The sequence below is a fragment of the Coturnix japonica genome, chromosome 10 (genome assembly GCF_001577835.2).
Source record: "Coturnix japonica isolate 7356 chromosome 10, Coturnix japonica 2.1, whole genome shotgun sequence".
NCBI lineage: Eukaryota > Metazoa > Chordata > Aves > Galliformes > Phasianidae > Coturnix > Coturnix japonica.
Genome location: NC_029525.1, coordinates 14885883 through 14902365, shown reverse-complemented (window position 1 = coordinate 14902365; position 16483 = coordinate 14885883). Strand labels below are relative to the sequence as shown.

Below are 16483 nucleotides of genomic sequence, written 5' to 3'. Positions count from 1 at the left end.
TCAGTTTCTGCTGACAACTCTTACACCTATTCTTTCTTTTTCCTCAAACCAGGGTTGAAGAAAGTGTGTGTGCTCATGTTCCCAGAAGCTGAGGTCACTCTATTCATGACATACCATGAGTCCTGGCTGGGAGATGCCTATGACAGGTCAGTTGGTTTGTAAGAACGTTCTGTTTCTACATATGCATTTATTCAGATGGCTTCTGTGTGTAAATGTGCACATCCCACAGCTGGGTGCTGAGATGCAGGTACAGTCACCTTCTGTTATCTGTAGAAGTCAGTGTCAAGGATCTCTGTGCCCAGTATGTAGCTTTTTGGGAGAATTATGCTGTTCCAAGGCACTGGGAACTAACAGCTTTTCACAGCCAAATATATTTGGCAGCAGGTTTAGCCTACATATCTGCACTGCTTGCACATGTTGTGTGATCACGTCTGATACCAGGCATTGGGGGTGGCTGGCTGCTTTTGGTGTTCAGGTGGAACCCTCTTAGGGCACAGTTTGCTGCTTCAGCTGTGTCTCCTCCTGACACTGACAGCATCTCCTTTCTATTCCTCCCCTACATCCCCGTTGTCTTATTTCCATCCCGCAGCCCCCAAAGTGGATGGTAGTTTATTGGTTTTAACTCTGTACTCCTATCAACTAAGACGACCAGTGTCCTTATGCTGCTGTGTGTGTGCACAGACTGCCCAGCTGAATCTTGTGCTACATGTGAAGTGCCAGTGAGCAGTTTTGCTAGAGGGTAGAGTAGGGTAATGGTGTCCATTAGAGGTCAGGGACACGGAAGATGGTAGAAACATATGGGTGATGCTCTTTATTAGGCTGTCATAGCAATAGCTGCTGAGTGGTATTTACATGCAAATCTACCTTACTTGACACTTACTTAGATATCCAACCCTTAATCCGACTGCAGTTGTTATTGAAAGCACAACTAAGAAGACAACTGCCGTCAAGCGATACAGCAAGCCACGTGTGTTAGTATAAAACCATTTTGGTCTGCTTGCCGCAGTTTATTTGGGGAAATGTAGTTGTAGGTGTCCATCAAGCACTACCACCCGCTCCTTCTCTCACCTTGCATTTCACGTTCTCACCCTCCAGGCAGCCAGATGGTTGAATGTAAGCCCAAACTAAGAGGGATTTCCTCCTTTCTTTTGAAGGGATGGGTGCTCAGAGATTTATCAGTAATACAGTTGTACTTAATCAGATCGAATCTGCCTGTGTTAGAAGAAGCCCTGGAGTAAGCAGCTACTCTAGTCAAGTCCCATCCGAGTTACCATCTTACATTCCATGTAAAACCACTTTTCATTTCTTAATATTGAAACGACTTGTCTTAAAATGCTAATAATGAAATGATAATGTAGAGTGATTTTGTGTAATATCATTTCATATTAATCGTGTTTAATAATGATCACAGTGTAATTTGGAGCACAGACTTGCACCCTGTCTATGCTACATGTTAGAAGCAAATGACCAGGCCCACGAGAGGCCTATTTAGTTCTTTAGAGTATCTACTTTACATGCTGGCCTGTACTATCCGTATTGATGTTAGGGTATTATATAATCAGCTTTAGAAAAATGCAGCAGTCTGAAAGCCTCTTTTTATGTCCCTGTGCTCATCCCCTACCCAAAGGAGAGCACTGGAAAGCAGCAGAATTTGATTGGAAAGCTGCTGCGTTCCTGCTGTGGCTGTTTTGGCCTGGAAGGTAAGTAGAGCAATTGATTGTCTTCAAGTCAACTCTGTGAACCATGTTCTCCACACACACTTAAAGTGAGATCTGTAGTACAGGTTTAACAAAAGGAGTCAGGTGTTCAGATGGGGCAGTGAAATAACAGAACGTGGTATTTTAGGAGCTTGGAATAGGGCCCAGTGCAGGAGCTGATGAAGCGATCTCTATTGCTCGCTATGGGAATTGTGTTCCAGTTCAAACATCAGAGCTGCAAACACAAACCTGCAGCACCTTCTCTACCCTTGTATGGAACAGGGCATCATTTATCACACGTTTAAACACATATTTTTAAAGACAATTAAAAGACAACAGTTTTTCATTGTACAGATATTGAAACCAACAGGAACAGCACTATGTGAGTTTTATCCTTTTATTAACAAAAAAAGGAACCCATGGGGCTCATATTAGTACAAAATACAATCACGTTCCTGGATGTTAAACAGCTTTTTTTTTTTTCTTTTTTTTTCTTAATTTTTATTTTTTACTTTTGTCTCTCTTCAACTGTTTCACAGTTAAGTTATCAAAACAACCCCCTGCTTATTGAACTTATTGTGCAAACATTAAGGACCAATTTCTGCACTAAGCCAAGTGTCCAAGAGCAGAACTTGATCTTGTTTTTAACCTCCTTTGAAGGACCGTGTGTGCTTCCGAAGAAACACATTTTAGTAGTTATTTTTTTTTGCAGCAAACAATCTAAGGCCACAGTTTATCTGCAATTAATGAAGAACAACTCGTAGAAGGAAAAAAACCAACAACAGCAACAAAGCACATCTTTACTCTTCATCTTTTGTTTGCCTGACCATGTTGGTACCCATCAAATAACCGGATAACACACATCACCTATCAGGAATTAACAAAAAAAAACCACGTAATATTCTTGAAGATAAGATTTTGAGTTGTTAACATGCAAATTAATACACAGCCACAGTATTTTTCAAGTAACCATAATGGTGTCCATTTAAGGAAATTATGCTTGTTCCCTTTCCAGGTGATATGTAAAAGAAAATCCTGCACTGTTGGCAGGCCAACACTGAAATAAAGGCATGAGAGCTACACGTTGAGACTTAAGACAAGGAATACTCATTTTGAGAGCATCCGTTCTAAAACATGCACTCAAATTTTGGTTAAAGCTGCATTTGCCATAGATGACGATACTTCAGTTTGCAAATGAAAAATGTAACTGCAGTTTAGAAATGTGGATCTTCATCAGTATGACTTTTACAGTGATGTAAGAGTGACTTGAGGTGAAGTGCTAGAAATCAGACAATGTAAGGAAGTCGTACTAAAAGAAGACTAAAAATATATATCCGTATATGTGTGTAGAAAAATCCCTGCTTCTTGAATGAAGACAGATTTCATAGAAAACATTCAGACTTCTTTAAACTGCAGTTACTGGTGAAATGAAAGAAACCCAATTGCTATTCTTGTAGTGATCAGAGAGTACGATGTTTTAACCGCATGAAGCACCGGGTTTTATCCCAAAACCCTTCTGTAAGACATATGGAGTAGTTCTAGGAGTTCAAGATTCCCTGTAGTTTAAAGACTTGACTGTAAACATGCATATTGAGAATGCTGTGTTTCTGCTTCGTTAAGTCATCTGTTCATGGTGGATTACTTATTCCAATTGATGCTTGGCAGGAAGCAAACATTCTACTTTAAACGAAGGCAGCAAAGGGCCAAGTAATAAGATGTGCCTTCATTCTTAGCAGCAAAAACTTACTGTTCTACGTGACCTGAGGAAGAAAAACATTAAAATATTGCACAAAAACAAAATTAGACAGCAAAAACAAACAAGGAAACAGTAACAAAAAATAGGATGGATAGCAAATGACTAGTGCAGCCCCTGCCAATAGATCTCTAGACAAAAATGCAGGAGTAATGAGAAGCATTGTGCCATTACCAAAGGATTTTGTTCCTCTGGTGACTGCTTCCACTTCAATTATATGCTATATCTATTCGGGGTGTATTTAAGCTTCTCTCTATGCTTTCCATCTCATTCACTAACCACAGAAACTGTTCAGGGTCCCTTTCAGGACCTTGAAGTATCCTGGAGCTTAGACAGGACTCTTTTTTTGGTCTCAGATCTGACCATAAGTACATTTGCAGAACAGAGGTAGGCTTATAAAGGCTTCCGAATAAATAAGTATTGTCCATATTGTGAAGTATACCTGCTGTTGGCAAAAGGATCTTCCCTTGCCATGCTTCCCCTTATCATGCTACCCATAGGCCTAAGATGCAGAAAAAGAACAATACAGTAGAAAAGGCTAGAATAATTCCCTTAAGAAATCCCTTGAAAGAAAGCATAGTGCATAAGCTCATATCAAAATTCAGTTTTCTTTTACATACTCTTATCTTTCATTCAGTAAATGGTTGTCTTCATAATATTGCATAATAGCTATTTTGTCATCCATGACATCTTTAGAATCAGAATAAGTTAATGAACAGTACCACTTGGCAGGCTCTCATGAAATGAAAGGTTAAGCTAGAGTGAAGATTTCGCTCCACACCGTAGTAGTGTTCCATTCTTGGACGCAAACAGAAGCCCCTTGAACATCTTTTGGAACAATTTTCTTACCCCACATTCTGTTCTGCTAACCGTGTTCTACTAAGCAAGTTCCCAACATCATCTTTACTTAAATTCTTCCAGTGTGTTCCATACAAAATATACATTGTTTTCTCTTCAGAAGATCCTCATACCTCCGCTGTGTACTTCATGCAGTACATCCACTTTTTAAAGAAAGCATTCAGTATTTCCCAGTACTTCTCATGTTCCCCAAGCGGAGCTGCTTCCACAGCATCTTCTGTGCAGGCTAATCCAGCGGATTCTCTTCTGTCCCCAGACATCCTCATACATCCCTCTCCATTCCTTTTGCCCTTTTTGTTCTCAAACTGAAGTTGTGAAAAAGAAAACCGTCTCCTTTTTAGCAGCGCAGTCAGCTGAAGCAGAGAAGACATTCAACACCACGGTCCTCATTACAAGCCCTCTTCAAAGCATTAATGAAACAGGCTGGAATTCTTCTACGTCAGTTGGATGTGGATCAACCTACAGGGAGAAGGAAGTCAATAATTACTGCCTGTAATTCTTGCATCCCAATACTTTCCCTCCCCCATGTGAGGATAAATACCACTTAAAGATTCAGCAGAGACTTTTTTTTACCTCGGAATAAAGAGGTGGAGGCTGAAACCGGAACTCTTGTATGTAAGCAAACACAGGACAACACAATTGTTCCTCACAGTCGATTGGTGGTGGATAAGCAGTAACATGTCTGGAGAACTCTTCCTCAGACACTACATCAGCATAATTTGGTGGTGCTGAAACACAAGAGATAATACTGTGAAATTTTAAAGTATTCTTTGGCAAGACAACATATGCGTGACAAAATCCAAGACCAGGAAGACTGTACATATCATGTAGTATATAACGTTAGATTTTATAAAGTAAATACTGTATTGAAACCATGGCATTAGTGTGCTTAAGTGATTCAGCAGGCGTGCTGCAGATGCTCTTAGAGCTACTCCAGCAAGATAATGGTGTTTTATGAAGGAGCGTTTAGATGCCTTAGTTCTAATTCTACTGCAGAAGTAGAAGTGCTATCAGAGGTTAGTTAGTTCAAGATTTAGTTGAAGTCAGTTAGAGGTGAAGAGACTCTTGAGGAAAGTTGGAATTACAATATGCCCATCGCTCCTTTTGGGTTTTCAGTTAGGTTGACATGCTTTATTTCTCATGAGCTGTACTTCAGTGGTCTACTTCCTTTATTGATCTAGTCCTCAAACTGCCACTGCTATCTTTTTGTTGTGAACAATGTTATGTGGTATTGTAAAAAATTTGATATATATATTACCTTCAGGGTGTTCTGGCAGGGTTAAGGCCAGCCAACTCATATCCATACTAAACTGGCTGGTAATGCTGGAGTTTCTGCTTGAAAAGCCAATACATGGAATAGTGCCAATCACTAGAGGCATTTCGATCATCAATTTCTTAGCACCGGGAATATGGATATACACCTATGTGACAACCCCCAAATAAAAGAAAGAGACATCATTAGATTCCATTGAATTAATGCTCCCAGAAGCTGCCATCCTGCCTCTGTTGCAGATCTTTAAAAATTAGCTTTCTTCATCCCAGATGTCTAACTAACGTGCTGGCAGCTTTCATTATGTTTCAGCCATTTCCTTCTTTCTATGCCTTGTCTGCAGATGACATTTAAAATATACATCCAAAACAGGTTGATTCCAGTCCTGCCCTCCTGTTTCTGAAGAGAACAACTAGAAGAGCTCACTCAGTAAGAAAGCTGTCTCCGGATAACCTCTGCAAGTCTAGAACTGAGCTGCTGCTTCCCTCATTACTCTTATCTTTCAGTTTCAGAATCTCGTCGTGGTTTTCAGTCCGTCACCTGCATATGATATTTACTGGCATTTACTGTTGCTCCCCAGTTCAAAACGTATGAACTGCTGGGTAATGAAAATCCTTCTGTCCCCAAACTAATGTAGCTTTCAGCAGTTGTTAAACAATAGTCGTATCTGTAAAGAAAATCCATACTTACAGCTAATGAATATTCTACACGAATAATACAGCAGTCAAGTATAGACGGGGATACAGGTGGAATCTTCAGAGTTTTCCCATTCCAGGTATCTGTACTCCCAGAGGCAATATGGTTTCCTCGTACATTGGCAACCATCTGACGGAAAGTTTTTGTCTTCCCACTGGCCAGGTACGTTTGTGTTTGGAAAATGGCAGCTTTTGGAACAATCAAGCGAGAAGAACAATTCTCGATTTCTGCATAGATCGGAATGGCTTCCCCTTAAAACCAGAAAGAGTTCAGTGAGTAACTTGTGTTTACCAGCTTTCTTTTAGAAATATCAAATATTGCAGCCTGTACATCACCCACCTTAAAAATGAGAACAACACTTGCTAATTTCCTCAAGCTAGTTTCTTTATGGAATTGGCATCGAAGCAGAATTAAAGCCACTTACTGCGTTTTATGCATAAACAATGATTCATTTTAAAACATTAAGCAAAATATCAACAAATGCTAAAAGCTTTATTCGCAATTTATGTACCAGTCTTCCTTCTATGCAGTACTAATTGCATCCCAGAACCTTCCATTTCCTCCATGTCTCTAATATTATCAAGATCTGAAAGAAGCTGCTAACGCTCTTTCTTACAGAAGAGTAAACCTACACAAACAGGACATGGAAAAACCCCATATCCCCCATGATGTACTTTAATCCTGCTAAAAGCATGTTGTTCTTTCTTTGTGGCTTTTCCATTGAGTTTACTGACAGGGCTTCCTTTCTAATGTTGCCTTTACAGGGATGAAAAAAAATCATCTTAGCTATTTAATACTCGTGTCCTGAAGGGTGAAAACAATTCCTCTTACCATTACAGTATCCCTTCCTCTCAATTTTGGCACTCAGAGACACTGGCCCAGAGGTGAAAAACCAACAGCCAACCATCTTCTCCTGACTTCTCAGAACAGGTGTCTATAAAACAAAGGGTTATTTTCCATTTTATTGCATGAAGTTATCAATCAAGTTCACTGTAATACATGAGAATCATTGAAATCTATTCTAAAATCCCCTTGGATTTGAATCTTTGCACTACTGAATGCAACTGGTGTTTTGCCCACCATGTGAAATGGCAGCAAGTCTTGGCTGTCTGAGGATGGGACTGTTTCAAAGCTTGAGTCTGCATTTCAGAGGCATCAAATGCAGAAGATGGAGACTGAGTGTATTTGAATTGAGGTTCTCAAAAAAGATTGATTCAACAAATTTTGTAGGTGTTCCTTTTTAAAAGTCTAAGGAAGCGCTGCTGTATTTATGCCCTTACATAACCCTGCTGCAGAAAAACGCGGCCTTAATTCCATCTGCAAGCCGTAGTTAAACAGGTAAACTATTTTTATCTGTGTGTATCTAACAAGAAAGGACAAATGTATACACACTGAGCTAAGGGGATACATCTCTGCAACTTGTAATCCACGCAAACCCCTAATATTTAACATTGTGACAAAAAAACCCCACAACATCCAATTGCTCCAAAAACTTGCAGGTTTTTTGGTGCATTTCTTGTAATCCACTATGAGCAATGGCTGCTCTATGACTCATTGCCCCTCCTGTGCAGTAGCCTATGGTCAGCTCTGTACTATCCTTGCAGTAACCAGACATGCTGTCTCCACACTCCTGTCATACACTGATGAACAAAAGGACTATATTCTGCTTCCAGATGTCACTGCCAAAACAATTCTATAAGTTTTAGCTCTGGAGAGATTCAAATGTAAGCACATAAAAGGAAGGAAAAAAAAAGTGCTAAAAACATCTCTTAGCTATGTTCATCATGGTGAAATGTTAAAATTATCCCAGCGTTTTAAATAAAATAGAAATTACTCATTCATATTTAAATGAATAACCATTTAGATCCCGTTGCTATCATGAAAATGCAAGGTATAATTTTATATTATTTTCATAATATGGGCTGAGATAAAAGAATCCAGCTCGTTAGCTTCTATCTTGCCTATTTTCTCATTACTTAATGCCTGATCTTTCTTATTACTCTACAGTATTGCTGGTGACTATTAGAAGCTCTGCTTTAATGTGTCCAAATCTGTCATAAGGAAATAACTGAAAAGATCTCTGGAACAGCTGCATGCACACACTTAATGTTAGAAAAGGACATGCAAAATGGAAGGATACGTAACATAATGGCCAGACCATAAATGACAGGCTGGGCATGATTAATACTCTTCTATAATTATTGTTCCTCAACCTACTATTATTGAAGAGTTTAGGACACTGCAGCCGTGTGAATGTATTTGCTCTGGTAAGAGTAACTACTTTACGCTTGTGCATTATTATTATTAAGCATTATTTATGCATTTGAAGCCTGCATAACTTTTTGGCAAGAGCACCTCTGCCAGCAGGGTTGTAATCAATGGTATTAAAGAAACAACCCGCAACACAAAAAATCAACAACCCTCTGTTTGCTATTCACACAATCTAAGATCATCATTTATAGAGAAAAGCTTAGGGAGCTTATATGCTTTCAGAAGTCAGAAAATGGCTCTCTAGAATAACATGGAAATGGTTATGGCTGGATGGGACATGATTATTATTGTTTTTTTTCCATCTCCTACAGCTGGTCTTAAGGGAGGATGAGGCAGCGGAGGACCCTCTTACCAATAAAGCTGGTGAGTTGACATCGATATGGCTGATGACCTGAAGCTCTGTCTGTACGCTTTGATCAGGTGCTGCAGGTCTTTCCAGAACTGCTTTCACATAGTACTGAATACTGCCATACTTCCCAGTGAAAGAGGTCACCAGAGGTCTGAAACAGTCCAAGGTATATTACTGTAGGTTTATAATTCAGTTCCAAACACGGACACTTGCTGTGTATATAAACATTTACTAATTTACATCTTGTGCTTTTAGGGCCTTGGGGAAGGTGTAACAAACAGGGCACGTCTACAGCCCGGTGGTTGATTAAGACAAACATACAAAGCTGAGCTATCAGTCCAATATTAAAAAAGCATGAGTCAAATTACATTGAGTTAATTTTCCACAACAAGCAGCGTCCAGCACTATCCCTTCAGGTTGTGTTATTTAACTTACTCTTGTGGGAGTTGAAAGCTGAAGGGAAATGCATGTCTTCCATCTAAGAGAACTAAGCCTTCCTCACCTGTAGGGTAGAAACGAATAGTGTATTTTAGTCACTCCATAAATAGAAATACAAAGCAGAGGCTTGTATAAATCATAAACACCCAGATGCAAGGGACTGGTAGAAGTTTTTATTGATCCCAATGGGTTCTGGATTGGAGCCCACACTTTATTTATTCTGTAGTGTGACTTCAATGAAAAAAAAATATCAAGGAAACACAGAGTCTTGGAGTTTCAGTTCAAGATGCTGCCAACCAACCAATCCAAAACGGCTTCTGAAAAGCACACAGTGAGTTCCTTCTGCTTTTTAACAGGACAGCGATAAGGAAGTGATTATCCCTCTGTAACTGGCACCAGTGAGACCATCTCAAGTACAGCGCTCAGTTATGGGCCCCTCACTTCAAGAAAGATATCAGACTGCATCCAAAGAAGAGCAGCAAAGTTGGGTGAAGGGATGAGGAGACAAGACACGCGAGGAACGGCTGAAGAAACAGAGGATGTTCAGTCTGCAGGAGGCCGAGGGGAAACCCCACCACACTCTATAACTGCCTGGAAGGAGAGCACAACAAGGTGGGTGTTGGTCTTTGTCGGTCTCTCGGGTGATAAAGCGATAGGACACGAGGAAACAGATGAAGCTGCACCTGGACAGGTTTAGGTTGGTTATCAGGAAGAATTCCTTCATGGGAAGGCGGTCAGGCACTGAACAGGGCAGTGGTGAAGTCACCATCCCTGGAGGTATTTGTGAGCTGTGGATGTGGCACCAAAGGATGTGGGCCAGTGGTCGCCTCCAAGTGTCGGTGTTAGTCAGGGTGACCTTAAGGGTCTTTTCCAACCGCAATGACTCCACAGTTCTACGGCTGCAGCTGATCTGCTTTTTCACTTAACCATTAAGCTGCCTTCTGCACTAAAAAGCTGCAATCTAAAGCCGATATTATGAAACGTATTCTTATGAATTGATGTAATCTTAACGCACCTATCGAGGGCCTACCATCATAGCGCTCCCAAAGGCCTGACATGACTTCCCTGCAGATAATCGCTTACACAACGCGGTGCCGCGTCCTGTAACTGCTCGGCTCTGCCGCGGGTGGCCACTGGAGGAGCTCCAGCATCCTCGGCCCGGGAGCTGCTGCCCGTACAGCATCACTGTGTGCGGTGCTCGCGGCCTGGAGCTCGCAGCGAGGCATCCCGGCACAGGGTCAGGATGAAGCTGTAGCAGCCCCGTTACCAGGCTGTGTCCCCTCCGTTTCCCCCTCACCTTGTTCCGCACACCGCAGCAGGTTCTGCCGCACATCCAGGTACCGCACCTCGGCCTCTCTCCGCGGCCCCGCCGCCGCCTCAGCCCCGCAGGCCCCAGCCGAGCTCACTGTTCCCGTCGCTTCGCTCCACGCGACTCGGGCCCGACCCGCCGCTTCCAAGCGCAGCCCTCGGAGCGGCAGCGGCCCCGCCAGCTCCAGCAGCACCTGACCCGACACCGTGTCCCCGCTGCAATACCCGCCCCGCCGGGCCTCGTCCTGCAGCACCAGGGCCAGCGTCTTCACCTTCCCGCCGGCTCCTGGGCCCGGGCCCGGCCCGGCCGCCGCCATCGCTCCCCGGCCGCCCGGGGAACCAGCGGCCGCCGCGGACGGGAGCTTTAAAACCCGCCCGTCTCTGGGCACCCTCGGTTTAAGTCCCGCCCCCCGGGTCGCTTCTCATTGGTCGCCGCTCGGCAGCTCGCAGCGCCATTCGTCGCGGGTGACGCTCGTTTCCCGGCGGGCTCACGGCCGCGTTGCGTCACGCTGCGTGATCGCCGCACAGCAGCCAATCGGCTGGAGGCGGCCGCGCGTGGACAGCAGCCTGATTGGTGAGAAAAATACAGCTGCACGGATCGGGAACCAATGGGAGCGTGCGGCCACCACGTGTACAGCTCGTGGATAAACAGGCGGGAGGGGGCGGGGCGAAGCCCAGAAGGGGCGGGGCAACATGGGGCAACAAGGGGCAACATGGGACAACATGGGGCACGGGGCGAGTGGGGGCGGTGGCCTCCAAAGGTGGAGCCGGCCTGGTCCTGGTCCTGGTCCTGGTCCTGGTCCTGGTCCTGGTCCTGGTCCTGGTCCTGGTCCTGGTCCTGGTCCTGGTCTCGGCCGCACGGCAGCCAAGGCCTCAGAGGTTCCTGCCCATGGGCTGAGATGGGGGCATGGTGCTGCAGGCTCAGCCTCTCTCTGTAGGGTAGTGGGACTCACTGACAATGGAAACCAGGCAAGGCTGTGTAGTGCATTGTGTCCCCCCAGTTTGTTGACTTAAAAGCTTGGGAAAACCCACAGCTCTTCATGCATGTGTGTCAGGAGGGGAGCAGGCCAGGCCCAGCAGTGGTGTGGCCCCGTGCCCCAACTCCAGCCCTGCACCTCACAAACCCAGGTGCCTTCATGTGCTGGTCACTGAGTGTAACGTTTCTGTACCAGGTTTCCTGTTCTGTGGTTGCCCAACGTCTCTTCGTGAAGCAATGAGTTCCCTGCGTCTACAGCGGTGACAAAGAAGTGGCACTTGTGCCTGAGTCAGCTCTGTGCTTGGAGCTTCCATCATCCTCTGCTTCCTGCATCATTACATCCATGGTGAGCCCAGTCAAGCAGCAGCTCTGCACTTCCCTGCTGACTCAGGTAATTACTGGAATTATCAAAAAATGTTTTCTGTAGTCAGAGCCTCGGCCTTTAAATAACTGACACAGCAGCATTAGTGCTCCTCACCATCCACGATGTACCTCTGTGACATCCTGTCCTATGAAACATAGGCTTCTGTTCAGGTACTTCTGTGGTGATGTCATTGCTGAAGGCCACCTGTGGCCTTTAGAGCACCTTTTATTGCTACAAGTTGACATTAATTGGTAACCATATGGGGACTGAGCTCACAGATGGTGTGAATCCACTTAGTGTATCTGGAAGCATGGCCACAGGTTCCCCAGCTCACACTGAAGGTGTAACTAAAGGAACCGACACTGTGACAACTGCATTGAAACAAATTTTAGGTGCTTTAGAGAAACTACAACTGTTGCATCGTGTTTGGGATGTGGTTTTTTATGGAATCTTGCCATCTTTGTTATTTTTAGTTCATTTAATGCTGCTTGAGCGTCCAGTTCCACTTAAACCTCTTCCTTATATCCAGATCTTCACATTAGCAAGCAGCACGTTAGTTCTGTAGCAGGATAACAGAATGTGTTCAGGTAGGTCTGTGTGCTGGTTTGCTGATTATTTGTTTGTCAGATCTGCCTGCATACAACAGAAGTGATTTCCTGCAACTGTGTTTAAAAGTACAGTGAATGTAAGGAAAAACACCAAAATCTCACATTCCTGTTCTTTTTCCCTATATGAGTGAATTACCAAAGTACTTGATTATACTTTGTCACTTATTTTTGCTTCTTTATTGAGGACTGTGTAAGAATCAGCTGTTTGAGGAAGCTAATAGTCAGGTTTGACTGTAAGAGTAAAGAATACAAAAAGAAAAGCTCTGAAAATGAAGCTGTTATCAGCTCCTACCCTGAGGGTGAAGGGACTAAAAGAACATCTACAGCTGCTGGTAACATCGTAGCTCTGATGGTTAATTGCCTCTTGCGGTCAGATCACTGTATTTAGATGGACCTGGCTGATTAGGTTTCTAGGTATAACAATTATGTCCAATTTATCTCAGTACATGTATTTGAAAATAGGCTCTCAGGGCTCAAACTTGTCAGAAGAACTTGAAGGTATCGCATAGATTTTGAGTCTCAAAGAAGACACAAACCCATGTTCTGTACAATATTCAGGATGAGAAGTGGTCTTAACAACAGTGACCTCTGCCAAGAAGGTCTCTGTTTTGGGGGGTCAAAGCAGTGACTGGGAAGGAAGTGAAAAACTTGCTAGATAGAAGCTGAGACGAGGCTCTTGAGTCATGCAGAAGTTATCGGTTCAACTTACCTGATCTTAATCATCAGCCTGACAGTTTTAACAGAGTGAACTCAAAGGAGGAGTTTGAGAAGTGTTTATAAACACTGCTGCTAACAGCTCATTTACAAACTGGATGTGAGATTGCTGTACTATAACATCCACTCAAGTGTCTTTCTTATCCAGTACTGAACATGGTAGACAAAACAGTGACTACATGGCTGTGTATTTCAGTGGAAGAGCCATGAGATATGCACTACTTGAATGAATGTCTCCCAAATGCAGTCAACAACAGCTGTGTAAACAGTTGTATAATCTACATATACTGGCCCAGAACTCAAAAATAGCACATAAATTTCATATTGATGTTAATTCTGCATGGCTGGGTGGGTTTGTCCGTGTACTCAGACCTTTATCTGCAAATAGTCTCAACTATGCAATGTTTCCTGCTGAAAGAAGGTCATAAGTTCCACAAATGCTCTCAGAATGTAGGGTCTTTTTACAGATACTCAGAAATCCTGTCCCTGGATTTGTTCATGGAGTCAGGACAGGGAAGGATGAGGGATGATTCTTTTCCTATTCCCCATCCTTTTACCAGTGAGTTCCTTTATCAGTGTTCTGCCAAAAATGCAGTCCTGGAATGGAGTGTGAATTCTCTGTGGTGCAGCACAGGAAGGTGACAACTGGCTATCGGTGACACTTGCTGTCACATACAGTCTTCTACTGCTTTTATTCTATTACTGGTAATTGAAAGGTCAGCCAAATTTTTCTTAGACAATTAAGTGACATTTACACATAGGAGGCTGCAAAGAGCTGGAGATTCTTTTCCAAATGCTGCTGCAAACACAGTCTGATATGTCACCACTGCCAAGGTATGAATACCACTGAGCGTATTCTTTAGAGCCGTACTGTACGTGGTCCATTTAGAAAAGCAACTGCTGCTGCACTGGCCCAGAACTCTTATCAAGGTGCAGATTTTATCTTGACAGGTGTTTCTTCATGCAGCCTTTCAAACAAAGCACAATCCTCTAGAAGGGCAAAAGACCAATCTTAATACAAGACTGTGTCTGGAAATGGAAAATCACAAGTGACAGTAGGACTGCCAAGGGTAGAGTATATTGCACTCCACTGGGGGCTGAGAACCAAACTGTCAAGGCCCCTGCACTGAGTGCTTGGATATAGGTCCTCGCTATGATTACCTTCAGGAGGAGAGAGTGATGAGAGGATGGATTAGAGAAAAGAGTTGAGGCGCAGATGACTGTTTCATCCTTCAGCAGCAATATAGTATCAGCACATCCCCTCCTCACTCCCAGGTGAACAATTTGGGAGGTGGCCGGAGCAATACCACCATAGGACAAGGATCCACGTGCCAGTCCTGAGCCCAGTGTGCCAGGGTTGCAGTTCAGCACGTGAGAGATGGTGGTGTTTCATGCACTGGTAAAGAATACGCTTGAGCAATCTGCTGTTTGCTTAAATACTGTGTAGTGGATCAGATTGCTGGATCTGCTACAACTAGTTCTCTTGCATAACAGCAGTCTGAATCCAGCACTATTTGGGTGGCACAGGATTGTTTGAGGGTGGCTTTGAATGCCTGCAACTTAGATAGGTTCTTCAAGGAGCAGAAGTAGATTACAGTGGTTAGAACAACCCTCCATCCTGCTGCCCTCCAAGGACAGAACCATTTATAGGGTTTACTGGCATCAGTTAAGTGGCCTTCTGGAAGTGCTTCTCTTGAGGAAGAGCTTCCTACAATTGCAAAGCATAGCCCTCTGTGTTTCAGTGACTCAAAGCAAGGTGGTCACAAATGATCCCAGTAATATCAGAGAAGGATACAGATTTTTCCTGCCAATCCAACTCTGAAACAGCAGTTGCATTATTCATGTGTGGCTCATGGTTTGGTGTTCAGGCTCAAGGGAATGCATAACCAGAAAGTAGATGGGGAATTAAACACAGTTTGGGTTCTTATTTATGTGCTGGTGCAGTTGTTTCGTGTTCCTGGCTGTAATTTGAGGGTTTTGATGGTATTGTAAAGTGCATGTTTTTACACTTAGGCTGAAAAAAGCTGAACTTGAGATGAACCCAAATCTCACACCAGAAAACCTCATGCTGAAAGGAAGTGCAAGTCTGGATCTGAACTCATCTTTTGTTAAAACATTCTTACAAACAGGAATGCGTGTGTTGTGGTGACGCTTCAACCGTACCAATTCACACCAAGTGCTGTCATGGGTTCACATCACTGCAAAAACACAGATGGCATATCCAGCATCTTTTAAAGTTCCTAGTACACTATTTGCTGGACAGAATCTGCTTGAAGAAGTCTCCCTCGGGGCTATGTGTGCCTCTCAGCACGGCTGAGCAGTGTAGCAATTATCAGATGCAGATATGTTCCTTGTGAAGCAGTTGGGTTTGTTTTGTTTATTTATTTATTTATTTTTTTTGCAACACCATTTCTGATTGCTGCTGTTGTTGCCCAGGCTTAGGAAAGAGATTGCTTCAGCAGGATATAATGGAACACTTTATGCCAAGAGGGAACACAGGGTAAGAGCTACAATGGATGGGGAGTCAGCAGCCTGAGATACTGTGAGTGGATGGCAGGATAGGAAGCAGTTTGGGATCATGTGCAAATGCATTCAGATATTCTGCCTTCTAAGCCTGGGGTAGCTGAAGTTGCTCCATGATGTGGAATCTCTTTCCCTGTAGCACCATGGGAGGGTTGGGTGTTAAGCCCACCTAGTTAATCCAGTATCACAAACTACTAAGCTTTTCTTGAATCAAGGATCCTGTTTTGGATCAAGCTTAAAGACCAAGTTAGTATTTCAGTCATCATGTAATTATAGTGTTGGGGACTGAAGGAAGATGGTACCGTCACTGGCAAGGTGTCTGGAGGTGGGATTTCCCCACATGGTCCTATTTAGAAATAGGCTAGTAGAAGGTGGAAAAACAAGCTTACTCCAAAACATCCTATGTTCCTTCCCTAAACCTTAGTGCCCAATATAACCTTGCAGCTGTAGGCATGTTCTTGTTGTCACAAGAAAGAACGTTGGGTTCCTTCTCCCTCTGCTTTGAGGAAGGCAGAACACCCCACAGGTGACTGACAGAGCCAGGGGAAAGAATCCTCTTATGTTCACCAGTAACCTGCTGATGCTGCGAGGCATTAAATCTAATTATTGTCTTAGTGCAGAGCTGCACCTTATATGAGCGTGTCCCATTACAGTAGGG

At 43.4% G+C, this 16483-nt stretch overlaps 2 protein-coding genes and 1 long non-coding RNA gene across 4 annotated transcripts in view; 2 read left to right on the top strand and 1 right to left on the bottom strand.

Annotated features, from left to right (window-relative positions):
• FAM169B (family with sequence similarity 169 member B) overlaps window positions 1–142 on the top strand; it is a 185793-nt gene extending 185651 nt beyond the window's left edge. Inside the window, exon 10 of the transcript XR_004308540.1 lies at window positions 53–142. The gene's annotated coding sequence lies outside the window, so the exon portion shown is untranslated. The remainder of the gene's footprint in view (window positions 1–52) is intronic.
• Window positions 143–2152: 2010 nt separating this feature from the next.
• Window positions 2153–11096, bottom strand: ARRDC4 (arrestin domain containing 4). Its single transcript, XM_015873205.2, is given in 9 exon segments — window positions 2153–4767; window positions 4882–5036; window positions 5567–5729; window positions 6269–6525; window positions 7106–7208; window positions 8898–9045; window positions 9330–9396; window positions 10630–11024; window positions 11026–11096. Coding segments are annotated over 9 exon segments (1416 nt in total). The 3' UTR covers window positions 2153–4710.
• Window positions 6437–16483, top strand: part of LOC107318879 — a 53327-nt gene continuing 43280 nt past the window's right edge. For both annotated transcript variants that reach the window (XR_004308542.1, XR_004308541.1), the window contains exons 1-4: window positions 6437–6546; window positions 8857–8908; window positions 9689–9944; window positions 11813–12007. This is a non-coding gene — a long non-coding RNA (uncharacterized LOC107318879). The remainder of the gene's footprint in view (window positions 6547–8856; window positions 8909–9688; window positions 9945–11812; window positions 12008–16483) is intronic.